This window comes from Pseudochaenichthys georgianus, unplaced genomic scaffold (assembly GCF_902827115.2).
Source record: "Pseudochaenichthys georgianus unplaced genomic scaffold, fPseGeo1.2 scaffold_1430_arrow_ctg1, whole genome shotgun sequence".
NCBI classification, from domain to species: Eukaryota; Metazoa; Chordata; class Actinopteri; order Perciformes; family Channichthyidae; genus Pseudochaenichthys; species Pseudochaenichthys georgianus.
In genome coordinates, this window is record NW_027262289.1 from 5,519 (window position 1) to 26,375 (window position 20,857).

The 20,857-nt window shown below is 43.5% G+C and overlaps 1 protein-coding gene across 1 annotated transcript; it reads right to left on the bottom strand.

The window, feature by feature from the left end:
• Nucleotides 1-473: 473 nt before the first annotated feature.
• On the bottom strand, nt 474-19,988 carry LOC117441049 (protein wntless homolog). Its single transcript, XM_034077247.2, has 5 exons — nt 19,609-19,988; nt 12,508-12,780; nt 5,565-5,689; nt 767-928; nt 474-614 (listed from the first exon to the last, which is right to left on the bottom strand). Exons 1-5 carry the CDS (start codon nt 19,712-19,714, stop codon nt 474-476), a joined length of 807 nt encoding a protein of 268 aa, XP_033933138.1. The 5' UTR covers nt 19,715-19,988.
• Between the last annotated feature and the right edge of the window lie 869 nt (nt 19,989-20,857).

The window sequence follows — 20,857 nt, forward strand, 5'->3', positions numbered from 1 at the left end:
CCCCGCACGGCTCGGCACGCTTAAAGCGAGCTACCCGCTGCAGTGGAAACACGCCATAAGAAGCTTTTTCTACAACCAGTGAGGTAAAAGGCACATCTTTATATGATCATTATAGTTATAAAAAAACAAGAGAATAAAGTAAACGGGTGTAAAAAAAAAGTTGTCATTAATAAAACAAGAATACAGTTTGAAAGGAGTGATTTGTAAAATATCCATAAAGAAAAATAAATCTGCTTACAGTTATGTTTCATATGGGTGTTGAGAGATGTATCCATATATCCCCTAATGTTGCTCTCAGTGCACGAGATTGATGCTTTTAACTTCAACATTTAATCTGAACATCTCGTCTTAAATTACTAACCAAAAAAAAGAAATAGGACCTTTGCAATAAATTGATCTTGAAAATAAATTGAAATAAATTGATTGTGCTAAGAATACAACAGTATAGAGGGAATATCAGTGAGGGAGCTGCCTTACTTCTCCAGCAGCACAGGAGGTCTGCTCATCATCAGGATCCTCCTCCAGTACCAGATCATGATGATGAGGATGCTGGGAGTGAGGAAGGTCTTCATCGCAAACCACACTTTGGTGAAGCCTCCGTTCTGGTGGATGCTCTTGGAGAAGAAAAAAGGAACCAAAGTCAAATATTAGCTTTTTGAATGTTTCCTGGTTCCCAAGCAGGCGCTAACACCACCTCACTCGATGGCAAACGCCCTCAGTTTAATGTGTAACCTTTAAGAAGTTTACCGATCAAATGCCAACTCACCACGAGACGAATGTCCTTGATCTCTCCGATCCCCACGTTGACCTTCTTGCGCTCGTTGACAGGCAGGCGGATGTTGAGCAGGTAGTACTTATGGGCCACGCTGCCCACCTCCATGAAAGGCAGCAGTTCACACTCATAGTAACGGCCCTCGTTCTCAAAGGTCTGAAAAACACACAGCAACACACCATCTGGTTCAAAACTGAAAGATGTACTGCACTGTAAAACCCTCTGCAAAAGAAATGTAGCTTTTAAATCGCATCAATAAATAAAACAAGTTAATAAGCCAACACTGGTGACATCAAAGTTTCATTATGATGAGCAGCATCCAAAGTCAGAAAATTGTTTGTGTGATGACTGTCATATCATGAAACTGCAACAATACAAGCTCTAAGGCAAAGCATTCAAATAGCGCATTCAAAAACTGAAGAACTCAGTGTGCATCTAGACCGGGTGACGACAATACCTATTGACGCAGCAACCACTGTAAGTTGTATTCTTGTTTAAGAAGAACAAGAATATAAAACTGTGTAATAAAGTTAATTATTCAAAATGTTAGAGTTTCCTTATTACTACAGAATAATTGTTCTGTAGTTATTGTAGCTAAAACGGCGCTTTTGAGAGATTTTAAATCTCAGATTTGCTCACATGAACCTGTTAAACAGGGCTCAGTAGCCATTCAAGCCTGCATTAAAATAGGCAGGGCCTCTCAGCTGTCGCCCATCAGCAGTAGAGAGTTAACTAATTAGAGGGGCGTGGCCCCACAGCTGTGAGAACTCAGCAATCAGGCGTCCATTTTAGGTAGCTCTTTCCTGGAGCGTCAGCTTCAGCGTCAGACATTGGAGTCCTGCGGGAGTAAGACTGACCAAGACATTGGAGTCCTGTGGGAGTCACGAGGGTGGCAAAGAGGAGGCAAATCCTACTCTGATTGAGCTAAGTATTGCTGGTGTCTTATTTTCTTTTATTTCGCTTTCTAGCCCCTCAGGCTATAATCATGTGTATTTTCTCCATTCCTGTTCATGTGTCTTCTCGCAATTATCACTGGCCCCGTGTATCTCCTGCTCTCGTCTATCCCACGTGCTCCACTGAGATCCAACATCTAGTTTCAGGTGGCCTGTGGAACTGCCAGTCAGCTGTTCCTAAGGCTGACTTCATCTCTGGCTACGCCTCCCTGCAGACCCTGGATTTCCTTGCTCTCACTGAGACCTGTATTATTCCATTCAACACATCCACCCCAGCAGCCCTCTCCACAGCATATTCCTTCTCCCATACACCCAGACCCACTGGCAGAGGAGGTGGCACTGGTCTCCTGCTCTCTCCCAAATGGAGCTTTTCCCTCTTCAAGCTACCTAACTTCACTCCTTCCACCTTTGAATTCCATGCCGTCACAGTAACCCATCCTATACAATTAACCCTTGTTGTTCTCTTCCGTCCACCAGGCGCCTTGGGGGACTTCTTGGAGGAATTAGATCATCTCCTCTCACACATCCCTGAAACTGGCCCTCCCGCTGTACTTCTCGGAGACTTCAACCTCCAGACGGGGAAGATAGACGAACTAACATCTCTGTTAACCGCCTTTGCTTTCTCACTGTCTCCGTCCCCACCAACTCATAAAGCTGGCAATGTCCTTGATCTCATATTCTCAAGGAACTGCACTACTTCTAACCTCTCTGTAAACCAGCTCCACACATCCGATCACTTCTTCATCTCATTCTCTTTACCCCTTTCCAAACATAACAAACTAATCTCTTCGCATCCTGCACCTGTCCGCCGTAACCTCCGTTCCCTCTCCCCCTCTACCTTTGCCTCCTCGGTGCTCTCAGCCCTCCCTTCCTCTGACTCGTTCCAACTCCTGCCTCCAAACTCTGCTGCAGAAACTCTCCTCTCTACTCTCTCATCCTCTCTGGACTCTCTCTGTCCTCTCACATCTCGGCAGGCTCGTCAGTCCCCTCCTGCTCCTGGCTAAATGACGCACTGCGTGCTAATAGAACCGTCCTTAGGGCAGCAGAGCGGAAACGGTGGAAATCCAAACACCGCGACGACCTCCTAACCTATCAGGCTCTCCTCTCCTCTTTCTCTGCTTCGATCTCTCAGGCAAAAAGCACTTTCTTTCAAGATAAGATCCAATCTTCCTATTCCAATCCTAAAAAACTATTTTCCATCTTCTCCACCCTCCTGGGCCCTCCCAAGGGCCCTCCCAAAGCCCCTCCCCCCTCCTGTCAAGCGACTTTGTTAACCACTTTGAAAAAAAGGTTGATATTCGCTCTTCTTTTTCTGACTCACCTTTACTCACCGCTGGGTCACCAGACCCTCCTTTCACCCACACACTGACCTCCTTGTCCCCTCTCTCTCCAAGTGAGGTTCTTACCCTCATTACCTCTGCCCGCCCTACCACCTGTCCTCCGGACCCTATCCCTTCAAACCTCCTTCAGACTATCGCTCCTGATATTCTACCGTTTCTCACCCATTTCATCAACACTTCTCTAACTGCTGGTCACTTTCCAAACAGTCTCAAGGAGGCAAGAGTAAACCCTCTCCTAAAGAAACCCACTCTCAACCCATCTGATGTTATAAACTACAGGCCTGTCTCTCTCCTCCCGTTCCTGTCTAAAACACTTGAACGCGCTGTCTTTAAACAACTCTCCTGTTATCTCCATCAGAACAACCTTCTGGATCCGCACCAGTCTGGTTTTAAGGCAGGTCACTCCACAGAAACTGCTCTCATTGCTGTCACTGAGGAACTGCACATTGCCAAAGCAGCATCCCTCTCCTCTGTCATCATCCTTTTGGACCTGTCTGCTGCATTCGACACGGTGAACCATCAGATCCTCCTTCGCACTCTCCAAGAACTTGGAGTTTCAGGCTCTGCACTTTCCCTCCTCACCTCATACCTCAAAGACCGTACCTACAGGGTAACTTGGAGAGGGTCCGAGTCCGACCCTTGTCAATTAACTACAGGGGTCCCTCAGGGCTCTGTTCTTGGTCCCCTCCTCTTCTCCCTGTACACAAACTCGCTCGGATCTGTCATTAGCCCACATGGTTTTTCATACCACTGCTACGCTGACGACACCCAATTAATTCTGTCCTTTCCCCGCTCAGAGACCCAGGTCGTCGCACGCATCTCTGCTTGTTTCGCTGACATCTCTCAGTGGATGTCCGCTCATCACCTCAAGCTCAACCTTGACAAAACTGAACTGCTTTTCCTTCCGGGAAAAGATTGTCCCACTCTTGACCTGACCATCAACATCGGCACCTCTGTTGTTTCCCCGACTCAGACTGCAAGGAATCTGGGTGTGATCCTAGATAACAACCTGTCCTTCACTGCAAACATCGCTGCTACAACCCGCTGCTGCAGATACACGCTTTACAACATCAGGAGGATACGTCCCCAGCTGACCCAGAAAGCGACGCAGCTTCTGGTCCAGGCTCTCGTCACCTCACGCCTAGACTACTGCAACTCCCTCCTGGCTGGTCTACCTGCATGTGCCATCCGACCTCTGCAGCTCATCCAGAATGCAGCGGCTCGTCTGGTCTTCAACCTTCCTAAATTCTCCCACACCACTCCTCCGCTCCCTTCACTGGCTTCCGGTAACTGCTAGAATCCACTTCAAGACACTGGTACTTGCATACCATGCTGCGAATGGATCTGGCCCTTCCTACATCCAGGACATGGTTAAACTGTACACCCCAGCGCGTGCTCTACGCTCTGCATCAGCCAAACGACTCGCTGCACCCTCGCTGCGAGGGGGACCCAAGTTCCCATCAGCAAAAACACGTGGGTTTGCTATCCTGGCTCCAAAATGGTGGAATGAGCTCCCCATTGACATCAGGACAGCAGAAAGCTTACACACCTTCCGGGGGAGACTGAAAACTCATCTCTTTCGACTCCACCTCGAGCGATAGAATGACTAACAAAGAACTGCTAACAGAGCACTTATATACTAATAAAGGACTGGCTTACCTAAAGCCAGTTGAGTAGCACTTGAAATGCTTGGCTCTATGAAACCTGATGTACTTATATGATTCTGTTTTCTTCAAGGTTGTGTCTTCCTGGTCGAATGTACTTATTATAAGTCGCTTTGGATAAAAGCGTCAGCTAAATGCGATGTAATGTAAGGTTCGATTAGAAACCATATTAAAAAAATACTTTTACCGTATACAATAGAATTTTCTGGAAGCTGAAATTCCCCATGTCATTATTTTAATGCAGGATATATGTTGTGTTGTGCAAGAAGTCATACCCCGAGAAATTAGTTGGCATTGTAGCATTTCCAGTGAGCTCGTTACGAGGTCAATATATGTTTTTAATTATATTTTGGTTAGATTCCCGTGGTCTGTGGTTAACACAAGCAAAAGATACTTTCACGTTTTGTTCCGTTTAAGTAAACGGCTTAACCTGGTAAACACCTGCAGCTTTTACCCGTTTTTATAACAGCAGTTGCTAACAATTGACAAAATAAGACTAAATGCCATCAAGCCAAAGATGAGTCCGTCTTTAGCTTAGAGGTGGTGATGCGCAGCGTTATGTAGTCTGTTTATAGAGTCAGCTTTTACTCCTGGCAATTGCATTTATGCTTCAAAAATAAAATGTGGTGTTTATATGTGGACATTTTCATGCTGAACAACTGTTTGCCACATGTCATTATTGCAATATTCCAATACCTAATAGAAAAATTAAATTGCTCTCAGTGGAGGGAGCCCTTATGACGCTAACTTTCGGGTCGGCCTAGAAAAGTACATCATCCCTGCACCCCACTGCTCTAAAGATGCATCATGGGGAGGCTCAGAGTGTCATGATCACCTTGGCTGTAGTGAAGTTGCAGCTGAGCTTCCTCTGTTCGAAGGAGTGAGCCATCTCCGTCCACTCGCTGACCGTGTCGTCTCTGTAGGCCAGCCCCACGTCGATGGTGGCCAGCGATCCATCCTCTGGAACAAAGACCACAGCAGCAATTCACTTTCAGATCAATACAAACATATTGTCTGTCAATTAATGTCATTAGTTTAAAAAAATGACGTAGAGCTTGCAGAGGAGGAGGAGTGTTCCTTTCAAAAAAGTGTTTTGATCCGTGTCAATTGTTACTGTGATAGAGATTTATGATTTTAGGTTCTTAATTTGTATGCGTGTGCTCACTACTTATCCAAACATTACACTTAGGCCCCGTCCACACAGAGACGAAACAGGTTGTGTTCTCTATCGTATAGCCCAACACGTCGGGCAGCTTTTCAGTAGCTCGCCGCTCGAGGTTATGTGTAGAAAAAATCCGACGGCAATAAATGCACCTGAATCAGTCCGTATCGCTGCGGCTCAGACACACATGGATTTATGTTTTAAAAATTACTCGCGTTAGCACCATGTCAGGTTTTTGGTGGATTTGAATGTCCTCTTGCTATTTTCAGTTGATAAATACTTGTGTAACGTTTGTGAAGGCAGGAGGAAAAAAGCTTCTGCGATCACCGTCTTCTCTGTTCCTCCAAACCCCGCCCTGAAAATAATGAGTGACCGGCTGATAGACCATAATAATATGTGAGAAATTGTCGTTTACTTGGACCTTGATGTGAAGTGAAGATTTTTGATAAGCTTTGGGTATTGCAATTGCAAAAGTAGCTTAATTCAAGCGGTCTCGTGTGGACGGACATGTTTCTTGAGTCGATTCCGTGTGGACGGAAGACTTTTTTGATATCGACATCGGTTCGTTTTTCATTTTTGTTTCCGTGTGGACGGGTCATAAATGTCATCCAGCTGGTTAAAACTAATTATTTTAACGTGCGATTAATGCATGTGTAGTTGTCCTCGGCCCGCCCCGTAGTTTCAGAGCCCAAAGGCTTGACGGCCCCACTCCTGCCGCTCGCTTGCGGCAGATCACGCTTGAAAGTTTGCCGGGGAGACGCCTGGACAACAGCGATAGCTAAATGGGGGGCTACAGCTTAACATTGTGGAGGACGAGGGGCTGCGTTAGATCATTCGGATCGCATCCAACGTGTGGACTGCACATCACAGCACATTATTTTGACCCACAAAGGGAACTTCAGTCTCATGCTTTGACTGTTATGAAGACAGAGGAGCGGCATTTCGCCGACAACTGTAAACAGGCTTGTCTGTTTGAGCAACTGGCTCAGTGCAGAGAAGTAGACAGGGTTGGGAGAGAGTGAAGAGAGAGAGGTTCCAGGTTGTTGTGTTGAGAATATTCAGGAGAATATTCGTCATTGTTCCAATGATACTAAACAAACATTTGCATAAAGCATATTTGTCCACTCATATGTTGAGAGTATTACAAACTTGAAAAATATTCCTCTAAGGTACATTTAGAACAGATACAAAATGTGCGATTAATTTGAGATTAACTATGGACATCATGCAATTAAATATTTTAATCGACTGACGGCCCTAGTTTTTATCCAAAGGAATGTACATATACTTGAATTCCATGGACAAGCCTAAGGGAGCCATGTTTGGGTTCAGCTGCCCGAGGTCACTTTGACACAAAGTGCAGGGGCTGTGGATTGAACCACTAACCCTCTGATTGGAAGACACATTTAGACCCTGACTCACAGATGCCCATAATAAAGACCAATAGAAAAAAAAAATTGCAAGGGTGTTGGTCAACCAAAAATCTTGGTCGAGTGTATTGTTCCCAGTAGCCTAAAAATTGAATATAAAACAAAGCAATTTTCAGCAAGTTCAATTGTTATTCAATTAGCTCTGATAGATCTTTGACATCGGAAATACCACACACACAAAAAAAAAAATCTACCAGTTACCCGATACTACCCACAACTTTTGCCAGTAGAAAACCAAAAAAGGACAGTTCAGTTGAGTGGAACCATGAAAAGTATCATGCACTGGAAAAGGGGCACAAGACATTCTTGTTGTTGTAATCCGTTGCTTATTATACCTCCTTCGCTCAAAGAAGAGGCTGTTATTATTCTAGTGATAGGACAAAATGAAGTCCTGATGACAGACAGCCACTGCCTTTTAATTATGAAACGAGCAGAGACATCACTGCTGGCACTGACATGGAGACAGTCCCAAATATATATCATTGCTGCTCATATCCAGGTACCACACAAGCGTTTCTAGAAACTGATGCCACTCCAGTTTGGTACAGTGTGAAAGGGATTAGGAGGGACATTTTAAACCCATCATCAAAGTGCTCCATTGCTGCAGTTCTAACCAATGTTAATATATGAAGGCTAGATTTTCAACTAAGCTGTTCATAGTTGGTTTATTGTAAAACAATCCAGGTCAAATATGTCAGTGTTAATCCTGTCACCTGGGAGGCATTGTATAGATTACCAGGATTATTTCTCAGCATGTGAACATATTCAGTGTGCGCTCCATGGTGGCCCACATCCAGATGACTTCCTACTTGACATTCATTTCAACAAGAGCTTGAGGTGGCCTCCAATATCCCATCCCGGAGAATCCAACAAAAACATCCAGCGCCAAGCTATTAGAACTGCATCTTTAGATCACATTACAAAGGCAAGTGTTCTCTCCTCCAGAGTGCCTCTTGGCCATTATGAAACAAGCTGGAGTGAAGAGAAAGAAACTCGGTGGCCTGTGCTGTTAAGAAAAAAGAGTAGCGGGAGGAGGGACCAGCTGAGACTGTCTGTGTAATGCCCTCCGCTCTGCCATTGGTGGAGACAGAGGTCCTCCAACGTGAGCCCGCTTCATGCCAACATTCCACTCCAGTCCAGCGGCCATTGCCACAAAGACTAAGCCTCCTCAACAGCTGTGTTATTGCTGGACTCTGGCCAAGGGGCTGCTCTCAGCCGGGTGGAGTGGGGCAGGTGGGTGGAGGGGTTCATAAGGGCGAGCCTCACACATTGTTCCACAGATAAGGTAGACTGGGAAGAGACAGACTTGTGTTTACTCATCATACAGAGAGTCGTGGTTCAGACGGGCTGAGGCCATGGGGTAGTTAAGGAGGACCTGGGTACGCAGACATTGGGATTATTAGCATGTTATTCAATCTGATTCCAGGATGTAACTCGTGCAAGGAATCTGTATCGTATCAACTCAGTTTAGGTTTCATATCAACATGTTTAAGCAGTCAAAGTAACACATATTTTAATGATTGAAAGCCCTTTACTTTTTCTGTAATTTGGCAAAGATTCAATGACAACCTTACTCCATCTTTTTTTCAGATGGTAACTTGCTTCAACTGAAACACTAAGAAAAGTTTTACCTAAGATCATTTGTTTTTGGTATTGTGCAAAATGACTATCTGAATATGCTATTCCCTAAAGGAGAGAATACTACATGTGGATTAGTGGAACCTAATTGCTGCAGGTCGCCCTCTATGATCTCAAGGGACAATCTGGATAAATAAAGGTTTGAAATTAAATGAAATGTTTGCCTTTATCAAAATAAAAGCACCCACCAGAAACCAACAATTACTGCAGTTATGTTATAAGACTCGTGCTATGGATGTTGTAAATGGTAGTTTAAGTTCCTTCAATGTACCGCTTGATTTGACTTTCCATGAAACCAAGATGAGTCATATCTATGAAAGCTCCATCGATGTGCCGAGGCATCAAGTGTTGTTACACCTACCATGCAGCCAGCAGATATTACTTTATTATAATTACACAACAGGCCAAAGGCTTGAGTGCTATACACAAGGAAGTTAGTTATACTTTCAAGCACAACTCCCCTCAGGAGAAACAAAGCAGTCGAGACGCACTGCAGAAGGTTTCTACGACATCAGCATGTACAACACTCTTGTTCTCGCAGCACCTCGTGTAGATCAGACCGTCGGTGTGAGACGGAGCGGGCGGGGACGGCCTGACTCACCACTTCTCTGTGTGGCAGCCAGGCAGTAAACAGGCCGCAGCACAGCTCCACTGAGGCTGAGAATGTGAGCAAGCAAATGATGCCGATGAGTAGGCCGCCATCGGAGCATGACTGTTTAGACAGGCCGCACCAGAAAGGCCGGGTCAGATCAAGTGACAACACAAACATTTGATCTCTATGTTTACAATGACCTTCCTCTTCATCACAAACGAGCCTAAGTTGGATGAATCAAGGATCATGGGTACTCGTCAGTGTGGGCTGTGTGTCAGAGGTTGTTATGAAGCAAGAATGTGCATGCACTCTAAGCCTTGAAGCGGAAGATGTGATTAGGAGTCAAAACCTCTTCCCAGGCTCCATCCTCTAATCCCTCTTCCCAGGATCCCTAGCAGGATACCAACCCCTGCCTTTCTCCAGACATTAGCTATCTCCCCTTTCCTCCCCCATTTCCCCTCATGCAATCACTGAGCTGATGCTAGGGTCTGTCTCTAACCCCTGACACTCCTTGGTGGGTGTCATTACAATAGACACAAGATATTTGAAACGGCCCAGGGCAAACAATTAAATCCGTCTGGATTAAAGAAAATCTTCTGTCAACCGTCAGAGCTTTAAAATACTTCAACGCCCATAGATTGTCAGGACCATGAGGTAAAAAAAAAGATAAACTTGTGCATTTAGTTCTTCTCTGATTTGTGTACACTCAGACTTTTATAAAACCCAACCAAGAGGAGTACACAAACATGAAGTTCTACACACTAAATACTTTTCACGAAATCGCCCACATGTAATAAATAAAAAATAACAGGTTGATTGTGGGCTCATTACGGTGGAATCCATGTCACACACTTAAGGGACTTAAGTGACAAATTATGCAAGCTCTGCAGTATCTGAGCCATTCATCAGGGAACACCAACGCTGACATGCATACGTGTTACTATGGTTACTAAATGGTTTACCTAAAGAGGTATATACTGTATACACATGGCCTTATACAGATACACATAAGATATTTTCTAAACATATTCAAAATCAGCTGATGTCTTAGTAGTTAAGCTTTGAAAGTATGCGTAAATCACATAAATGTTTTAATAAATCCTGTGTTTAGTTTGTTTACTTTCACGATTTAAATCTTTCACAACAGTCTTTGGTTGTGTGATCAGCACAAGGGCTTCAATAGACGGCCCCAATGACTGTACTAAGGCAAGCGGGTTAAGTTAGTTTGAACTGAACCAAACAGGCAAAGTGTGAAAGCACTCAACTTCAAATGGCAGGACGATGGGACTGTTGCATCTGTCCCCTGAACACAATGGGGAGAATAGACGGCAACAAATGGACCCCACTCTGAAGGGGATCTCCCCAATTCAAACAATGTTGTGTAAGAAAAGAATGAAATAATACTTCAATTAGACGGTTTCAAATCATTTCAGAAATGGTTAAAACAATTAATGACATATTTTAAAGCGTTGAAAAGACAAATGTCAGCTGTGAATTTCCATAACTGTGATGATCTTATATACCAAGTATATACATCATTTAGCTGTGGTTATAATAAGAGATCATTGCTCAGAGGCAACTAGAAACAGCTCTGGTTTGAATCCGTCATCTATCTTCATTTCGTCTCAAGAGTGTCCTCTAAATCCGCCTAAACCCCCGAAGGGTCTTTAGAGAACACCCAGCAGGGCATCCATCATTGTTTGCCACCTTTCAGCGGAACAGAAATCCAATCTACTGAATAAGACACTTTTCTGTTGGTCCCTCAAGCGTTCCCCTGATGAACTGGAATGAGACCACGAGACAACATCCAACCAGGACGTCTTGCCGGCAGGTAATATGTAACAAGTACTCCTGGTACAATTGGAATGAATGACTTTATGATGCGTGTGATGAGACGTGACAATAGATGTGAATATTTGAGACGCTAGCTTGGTCTCATTAGGCCTCAAACATTTGCCATCAGATTGTGAAACTAAGAAATAGCAGCAATAAAATATTGACAAAAGTAGGGAAATGAGTTGAAAACACTGAAAAATGGAAGGCGTATTCAAGACAATTAACCAAGTTATTCATTATTTTTTCATTACCATCTAGACGGCTTTATGTTAGAATCCCTTCCCACTAATTGCTTAGTTAACCAGTCGTCGTCAGTTTAAGTGATTAGTGGACTAGTCGTCGCACTGATATGATTATTTATTTATTTGTATATTGGCATTACAAAATGGTTTAATTTCCAGGGCTACAATTTGACACGTGATAAGCGGTAGTGTGTGACTATGCAAACAGTCGTAGGCCTGAATGATGGATACAGTTAAATAAATAAACCAAAGCAAACGGAACGCTTGGGAAATGGAAATATGCACATTGGCTCATTAAGTCCTCGTGGAATACAATTGTAATGTCTTTCTTTCCAAGGTCAGCATTATTGTATATTATCGGTCTATATATTATAATCTTAGGCCAGGCTACCGACTGACTTGCGGCCAGTTACTGCTGCTGTCGTCAGGGGACCTCTGGTTTCGCTCCCAGTGAAGCCAGCTTTTGATAGTATGCACTTCCGAGGATACGTGGATGTCGATGGCAAATGTTTTTCGGCTGGGTTTGCATGTCATGCTTTATACGCTCAAAATGATCCCAAACTTTGGATTTCCTGCCCGACAAAATGTACTTCACAACTCGGCGCGGCTCCCAAAAAGAAGTGTGAGGGGTTTTCTGGCCAAAGCGACAATGGACAGCGCCCATATGGAGTTTTGTTTTTTAAATGTCCATGCAAAAAAAAAATACAACAATTGCTCGACTAAGACTTTTTGAGCCGACTAACGTGTGGTCGACAGATAGGGGCAGCCTTACTTACCACCAATCCAATACAAGTTAGCTACCTCTTAGTTAGACTTTCTACCCTCTCGTAGAACTTAAAAGTTGTGCTTGAAACCCATAAGAAAGCCTTGGTTCTCACCTATCTGGTTGTACATCTTGAATGCGATGTCAAACTGCAGGATGACCAGCATGAACTGGAACCAGGGGCTCATCTCTTTGTTAGGCAGAGGAATGTGAACAGCAAACACAATGTTGTTGGCCTCAATCTTCTTGGCCATGGCCTCTTCGAAGTTCTGGATCTTGTCGCATTGGTTAGGACCCCAGGGCATGAACCATTTGGTTTCCTCTCGGTGCTTAGTCGTGTCCACACACTTCATGGCCAAGTAGTGGACCGCTGTGGTCGGGCTGGGAGCTGGAGAGACAAAAACAAAGTAATGTTAGACGAGGTGTCATGTTGAAATACGGCAGCAAAGTGTTTCAAGTTCCTGCCAAGCCACATGTCTCCTCAAACCAATACATTCAGAAAAGTTTGAGTAGAAATCAATAAATAAAACTTGAGCACTAGGGTTTGAACTGTGCAAGGACAATATTAATATCTTAGCAACCATTAGGAACAGCCAACAGCTTGGGTTTAGGCCAAATCCAATCCAAACACTTTACTAAATGACTTTGAACCGTGTTTAGGAGCTGCCTGGTTCCAAAGCTCTCCCTCTCCGAGGTGACGGGAAGGGAGAAGTCCCCAAAGCTCTCAGGCAACGATTACAATGTTTATGCATTGAGATTCATGAGTTTGACAAGACTGTGTGTGGTCTCTCCTCACAGGTTTTTAGAAGTGCTTGGGAAAAGATCCATCATTAACATGCGAAGACAACAACTTTAGTGTCCTGTTGTTAAAACTGGAAGGTCCATGTGAACGACATCCGAGTGCTTTGAGAGTGGAGGTGTCAGCGAGTTCAAAGCTTAACTATCATGTAGTGGAGAAGGATGTCAGATGATCCGCATGTTCAACCAGCTTGTAAGATTGACTATGGGCTGGGATTGCGGCAAAATAATTTAGTGCAACACTAATTCAAGAATTAGAAATTCTCTCAATGCTATTGACACACCTTTCTTTCTCATGTCCTTTAGCGCAGAGTTCACTGGACTATACTTTACCAAAAGGAAATAATGCCATCACAAATGTTGCTGAAGGAAACATGTAAATGAAGCATTAAATTACCTCTGCTGTGGCTGTTTAATTGTATTCTATTGATATATTAAAAACATTCTTTCTTAGGATGCATATTTATCACAGGAACCCTTCATTAAAATGTAAAACATTGCATTCGTCATTGTATTTAATATTCGTTATACAGTTACCTTTCAATTTAAACTAATCTAAACAGTTACATAAATCATCCACCAAAAGTGCAGTTTGATTCTCGGATTGGTTGTCCTTTCTTAAATCCATATCAATTCAGCTTTATATATTCCCTTGAGATCATGATGCTTTTTACAGATGTAAAAGAAAATGGGGACATCATTTGTAGTACCCAAGTACCTGGGAGTAACGTTAAGACACAACAGAACCAGGAAGGAAAACAACTAAAACAACTGATGTATGAAAATATGAAAGTCCTCGTCTGACTAAATATCAGTGGAATGACTTCAAGATAAATGTGGAGAAGCTTCCACTGCGTTTTTTTTATATATGATCTATTTTTGAAATGTTCAATACACAGAGACAGCAGCAATACAATACATTAACCCTGCGATAACTAACAAAATAACCCCAAGAAACAATACATCAGTTACAATTAGACAATAATTAAGAGAAAAAAAGAAATATATATATAAAAAATAAAAACCTGCCAGACATTTTGTGAGCATTTCTGTGAGCTGTTGCGGTACAGGCCAATGGGGACAGACTCCAACTGGAGAGACTTAACATGTTCTAAGAAGGGTAGCCAAATGTTTGTGAACTTTAAGTCTGAGCCCCTAATACAGTGTTACATTTTTTACAATTTCACAAAGTATAGGGCATCCTTTATCCAATGTGTATGAGAGGGGGGACGAGGACCCTTCCAATGCATCAAAATAACGCGCCTAGCCAGCAATGTGAGGAAAGCTACAAGTTCAGCGAAATAGGATGGCAGTAAATGATCAACGGGCAAGACACCAAACGGGCCAATTAAGGGTGAGGGATGGATGGCAACAGACGTGATCGCTGATAATCCGAAGATGTTGACGTCTGCTGCGTCCCTCCAAGTCCGCTACATTAGTTTTGAGTTGTCCCCCTTCAGAGCGGAGCATGCATCCTCAAGTTGCTGGAGACGTTGGCCGACTTCAGTAGCATTAGCTTCCAGAGAATGTCTACACTGCCCGTGGGTCTGTGATAGTGGAGTGTATGCTGTCCAGGGTAGACGTCAGAGACTCGAATGTGGATTTGAAATCAGCTGTGAGAGCTGCTCTATTTTCATCCAGCAGCAAGCTAATGTCAGCCAAAGTTATGCTAGGAGTCGACGCTGGAGTTATGCTAGGAGTCGACGCTGGAGTTATGCTAGGAGTCGACGCTGGAGTTATGCTAGGAGTCGACGCTGGAGTTATGCTAGGAGTCGACGCTGGAGTTATGCTAGGAGTCGACGCTGGAGTTATGCTAGGAGTCGACGCTGGAGTTATGCTAGGAGTCGACGCTGGAGTTATGCTAGGAGTCGACGCTGGAGTTATGCTAGGAGTCGACGCTGGAGTTATGCTAGGAGTCGACGCTGGAGTTATGCTAGGAGTCGACGCTGGAGTTATGCTAGGAGTCGACGCTGGAGTTATGCTAGGAGTCGACGCTGACGGAGACTCTTTGCTCGGGGCAGGGCTCTCGACTAACTTTTTTCCCCATCCTCCCGGAACCGTCCCGAAATACAATCCAAGCCGTCCCGAAATTAATGTGGACCGTCCCGAATTCAAAATGTTTAGTTTTTCTACATTATCATTAGTTAAAATCATTCAAAGTGACCTTTAACATAAATAAAACATCATACAAATCATTAGATGATAATTCATCAACCTTTTTATTTAAGTAAATCATTCAATCACATAAACAAAGGCCACATATATTTAAACAAACACACAAATGAGAAAATTACTCTAATATTGAATCCAATCAAGTCCCATCCAATTATCAAAACAATCCAACACTGTGTCCTGAAGACAGAACCCAGAGTAACCACACAGTCAGGAGACCTTTACAGACGGCCCCGCCCCCTCGCACACAGACGGGAGAGAGAGATCTCGTCTGGATTGGAAAGCTCGAAAATACATCATAGACGCATGTTGTAGTCTTATTGCATATTAGAAACGGAGTTGGTGAAACTAAAACTGCGATATAATGTGTATGTAGCAATAATACATGTGACATATATTTTTTAAATGTCTCCTGTACCGATAAAAAGTCTGATAACGTCGGAGCTTAACGTTACCACTGTCTTTAATAATTCCGGCCCGGGGCCCGTTTAATACCGGGGCTCGGTACCCATCCCTACATGGGGAGAGGCGCAGCATATTGCTAAGGACTAAATACGATGGAGGGTTCTCATCTCAGCCTTATTACTCATAGGGGATGAAGAAGTAAATAAAGAGGCCGGCGCTCCAGGGTCTGGTTCTGCTGTGCATTTTTGTGATGTAACGGTAAAACATTTCAGAATTCCTCCACGAGATGCCATTGTACATCACTCAACCCGCGAAATACACACACTCAGTACATAGCTAGACCCGCGAATTTGCGGACCAGGAATTCGCGGGCACAGCCAGCTGGGCGGCTGGCTCACAGCCAGCGGCCCAGCTGGAGCTACATGTGTGTGTATTTCGCGGGTTGCTAAATGTTTTGTGCATGTGTGTTTATGTTGACAAGGAGGTTTAATAACTGTGCTACACAAAACGTGCAGTCGGTTTCATTTTCATCGCCGTTTGTAGTAGAGTTAGCAGGGTATTTTTATTTTAAGTCTCGTCCCAAATTCATCCCAAAATTATTTTTTATCCTCCCCGACACTATTTTGTTTGGCCCCGGAACGACGGGACGTCCTTAAGCTCGAGCCCTGGCTAGGGGTTGACTTATTATCGGCCTGGCCGATTATCGAGGCCGATATTCCGCATTTTATTGATTATCGGTATCGGCTTTTTTTTTTAAAAGGGGACCTATCATGCAAAATGCACGTCTTTTATACATGAATACGTGTCCCCCGGTGTGTCAGGGAACTCACCAAGTGTCAGAAAACACAACCCTCTCTCTTTTCCTCCATACCCAAATCTCGGGGCTGCAACGGATCTGATACAGACTGATCTAGATTTGAAATATCTCTGACGTCAGGAACGAGGAGCTCCGCCTATATGGGCAACTCTCCACCTATCAGGAGGAGACAGCCACGGCCATTGCCGTTGGAAAGCGCTGGAGACGCTGTAGTACATATGCCAGGCCTGTAGGTGGTGCTGTTCTCACAGAATCAGCCCCTTGCAAAAACAGGGCTAAAACAGTGCAATTAGAGCAAAATGAGGCATGGCTAAAATGTATGATCTGTTTGGTATTTTGAAAAAATAAAACGTATAAATATACCTGATATAGATAGGTATGGCCCTAAAATATATTATTCAAATATAGCATGATAGGTCCACTTTAAATCAAATTGCCGATACGACATTGTCTCTGATGCGGCCGCTTCTCTGGCTGCAGTCACGACTGTTCACGAGCAATGTCCCGCCCACAGCACTATCTGATAGGCTATTACTGAAGTGTCAATCAACACTGAAGATTTTCCGGGCTGCAGCCAGCCAGAGAGGCGGGACCTTCTCAGATTACAGGCAGGTGTGAAGAACGCAGACACAGACAGAGGCAAGCAGCAGCAGTGAGCGGTGTTTCGAAGGTAAATCAGTTGAAAGCCGAAGTTCAATAAACATCCCAATCCCCTATGCTGAAGTTGCAAAAACACCACGATCTTATGATCCAATTCTATCAGTTTCCCAGTTACATTCCTAAATGTGATCATCCGTTTTTAGGATCTATCTAAGAAGACTTCAGAAGCTTTAATTACAATGCTTGTGGAATGTATACCGACTCAAGGTGGGGAACATGAAAGCCTAGAATATTCAGATTTACCTTACAAAAAGGATTAAGGACATATCTAAGAGGACTCAAAGCTGTAATCACTGTCAACTGGGAACCTAGCACGCAGCAACTTGTGAGGAGTAAATGCTTTGAGATTGGATTCTTCCTTACTTCCTGGTTTCCATATCTGCAAGAAAATTATAAAAGTAAGCAAAGAAGAAAGAATCTGAATAGCTTGTTCCTGAAAATCCAATCAAATCTGACTCATAAAAGAGGGGTGGACTACACTAACAGTTTGCATACCCTTTGGCTAACAGCCAGTCCCCACACTCATAAAACTCAACCAAGGCCATATTCAAGGAACCTTCAACTGTGTAAGTGGGTTAACAGCTGTTTTAAAATAACATAAAAAAGCAAATGTAGCAACAAAGATGACACACCGGACGGAATTAAACCCAGTTATCTGTCCGGCCCCCCCTTGCAGTTTGAATACAGTGACCTGTGAGTCCGGCAGCCCACCGGCTCCTCCTGTCTCTCACAGTGTGTCCAGGATAATGACCTTCCCCTCAGCCTGCTGACCCCATGCCGTGTCCCCGGGATTGTGGGGAAACAAGGGGAGAAAACACCCTTTTTACTCAATTACCCCTGCCGCCCCTGGCCACCGAGCAAACACAAAGGAATCTGGCTTCATTAAAACCATCTCAGCCAGGAACGAACCGAACAAGCTAATTTATCACCAGCTATGTAGTGAGCGAGAGCAGGGACACGGAGACAGGCTGACTGGTGTTCGGGCTGCTTTTCCAGATTTAGCCCATAAGAAAGATGCACCATTTCTATCAAATGTGTTTGTGTGTAGCTGCATGTGTGAGTGGGTGGATTTGAAGAAACTTGACAGCAACTCCAACGGGGTCCTCAAGGCAAAATGCAACTTTGACAGCTGGGTGCTCTTGTGTTTTATATTGGTGCACCGCTGTCTGTCTGAATGCAAATTAAACTAGGGGGAAGAGGAGGAAACATGAATGTTCCGCCTGCGGGGGATAGGGATTTGGGGGAAAAGAGAGACTTTACAAAGGGGGGGGGGAGAGGACGGAGTGAAAGGAAGGTAGAGATGCTGCCTGGGGCCCCAAACAGCAGACAGACATTATATATGAGAGGTGGGGGTAAAGGAGGAAGAGCAGGAGGTATGTGAAGGGGGAAAAAAGGGTGGGGAGCTGTCGAGTTTGGATCAAATCAGTAAAAAACACAAAAGATTACAGTGCTGAAAATGAAAAAGCAGAGGTGGGAAAAGTACTCAAATCTTGTACTTAAGTAAAAGTACCAGAGTGTAGGAATACTCTGTTACAGGTCAAAGTCCTGCAATCAAAATTGTATTCAAGGTAAAGCAGAGGCATCGAAATATAAATTAGTCATTGTGCAGATTGGTCCATTTCAGAATAATATATATGATGTGTTTTATAATTATTGATCATGAAAGTGTTCTCAAAGCTGGTGAAGGTGCAGCTAGTTTGAATGACTTTGTATACTGCAGGGTAGCTTGTGAATTTACTCCAGGTGGAACTAAAGTCTGATTTAAGAGTTAATTATATTTCACATAATTCATCCAGATCTGTAAAGTAACGAAATGTACAAAATATATGTAGTGGAGTAAAAGTACTCTGAATTGTAGTGAAGTAGAAGTAGCCTACAAAGAAGCAAAACATTCAAATACTCAAGTGAAGTACAAGTACCTCAAAATTATACTTAGGTAGAGTAGCCTACTTAAGAAAATGTACTTTTGCCATCAATATGTTATCCTACGTTATTTTTAGCCAAAACATGAATCCAGCGGTTGTGGCATGCAGAAGCAAACACCTTGATACAAAGCAGTGATTTAACTGAGGTGCATTTCGGCAGCTAAGGTGTCAAAGTACCGCATTGTTAAGCACAACTCCTTAAAAAAAGCTAAAAGTTAGATCCTAACGTCTTTTCTTTTGTATTAAAACCTTGTTTTAAGCTGTTGTTGAGGCACACTTTGTGCTTTTACCGTGTAGAGACGTTGGCGTTTACATTTAACACATTAGTGCACGCGCTCACAAAGACAAATGTTAGCGTTTACATTCATGCACGCGCGCACAAAGACACTCGGTAGCTAAACATTATCAAAGTGAAGGTATAAAAAGGGGTAAAACTTACCAATTAAACCGCCGACCATGAAAGCAAACGCCTGGAACAAAAGCAGAGTTACTCCCATTATCACCAACTTTTTGGTGCTCATATTCTCAATAATAGCCCCCGCCATTGTGAAGGAAAGGTTTGGATACAAATATCACTCCGAACGAGAAACTAACAAAAATGTGGCGGAAAAAGGGACGAACACGTTAAGTAGGAAGGCAAGCTGGGCCCCCTCCACCGCTCTGCTCCTGCCTTTCAACTTCGAAGGAGGAAAAAAAGGAATCACATGACCGACTAGCACTCAGCTTTATCCCCGAACAGCCAACACTAGAGCGGGGGAGAGATCTGTGGAGCGCCGCCGCATAGCAATAGAGGCTGGTAATGCAGGTTGCCGTGTCATTGAATGCCTGTAACAGCGCCCCTGTTGTGCGGTACAGCCTGCAGGGCTATTTGAAGCAAGGTTTAAAAGTCCCATCTCAGGTTTAGTGCCTATCACCGTCAACACATTGTCCTTCAGCTATTATTGAGCAAAATTGATGTTTGTGAAATCTGTTATTAAGAAGAAATAATAAAATACATACAAATGTAAGCAGATGGACAATAGGATATTCTACAGTTTGGGAATTTAGCTAATAAAAATGAAAGACACATTCACCAGAATAGGGTATTATTATGAATCAAAGAAGTCTCACCACAAAGTCAATTTATTAACTGTTCTGGACCTGAGCTTCGTAAATCTATTGTTTCTGGCAAATACTTTTGACCACATGGGTTCAAAAAGAGGTTCAACATTGACTCTTCCCCTTGGAATCCAATTTGGAGCAAGATCAATTTTCTGTAGAGATTCCAATATATGACATGATGTTCATCAGCAGATGAAGTTTGACCTTAATGTCATTGAATGCTGCATTTTTAATTTCTTATAAATGACTAATCTGCTTATCAAGTAGCCTATTTTCTTTAAAATTCATGAAAAAACATTTACATTCAGTGGGGAGTTGAGTTGTCTTACCCAATTCAATTGGGACTGAATATTGTGTTGTTGTGCTAACTGTGCTTCCTGAGTATCCTTTTAAGTCCATTTGAAATACACAGGGAACATGGTATTGCCATATGGATGTCTTACAGATACTGTTACTGAGTGTTTTGTCAAGCACATAGCCTGGTAAGGAAATCAGTAAATGATTAAAAGCTAATTTAGTCATCAAGAACAGTTTTCTCGTTTATAGTTTGGGCTGATTGGCTACTTCTGAATTTGCATTATGGATAA

Bases quoted from the DNA above. Each gene is read 5' to 3' on its own strand.
- LOC117441049 (XM_034077247.2), bottom strand. From the start codon at position 19,714: ATGGCGGGGGCTATTATTGAGAATATGAGCACCAAAAAGTTGGTGATA. The intron at 5,690-12,507 runs GTGAGAACCAAG...TCTTTGTTCCAG, and splicing joins CAAGATGTACAACCAGATAG to AGGATGGATCGCTGGCCACC. The intron at 615-766 runs GTGAGTTGGCAT...TTCTTCTCCAAG, and splicing joins TCAAGGACATTCGTCTCGTG to AGCATCCACCAGAACGGAGG.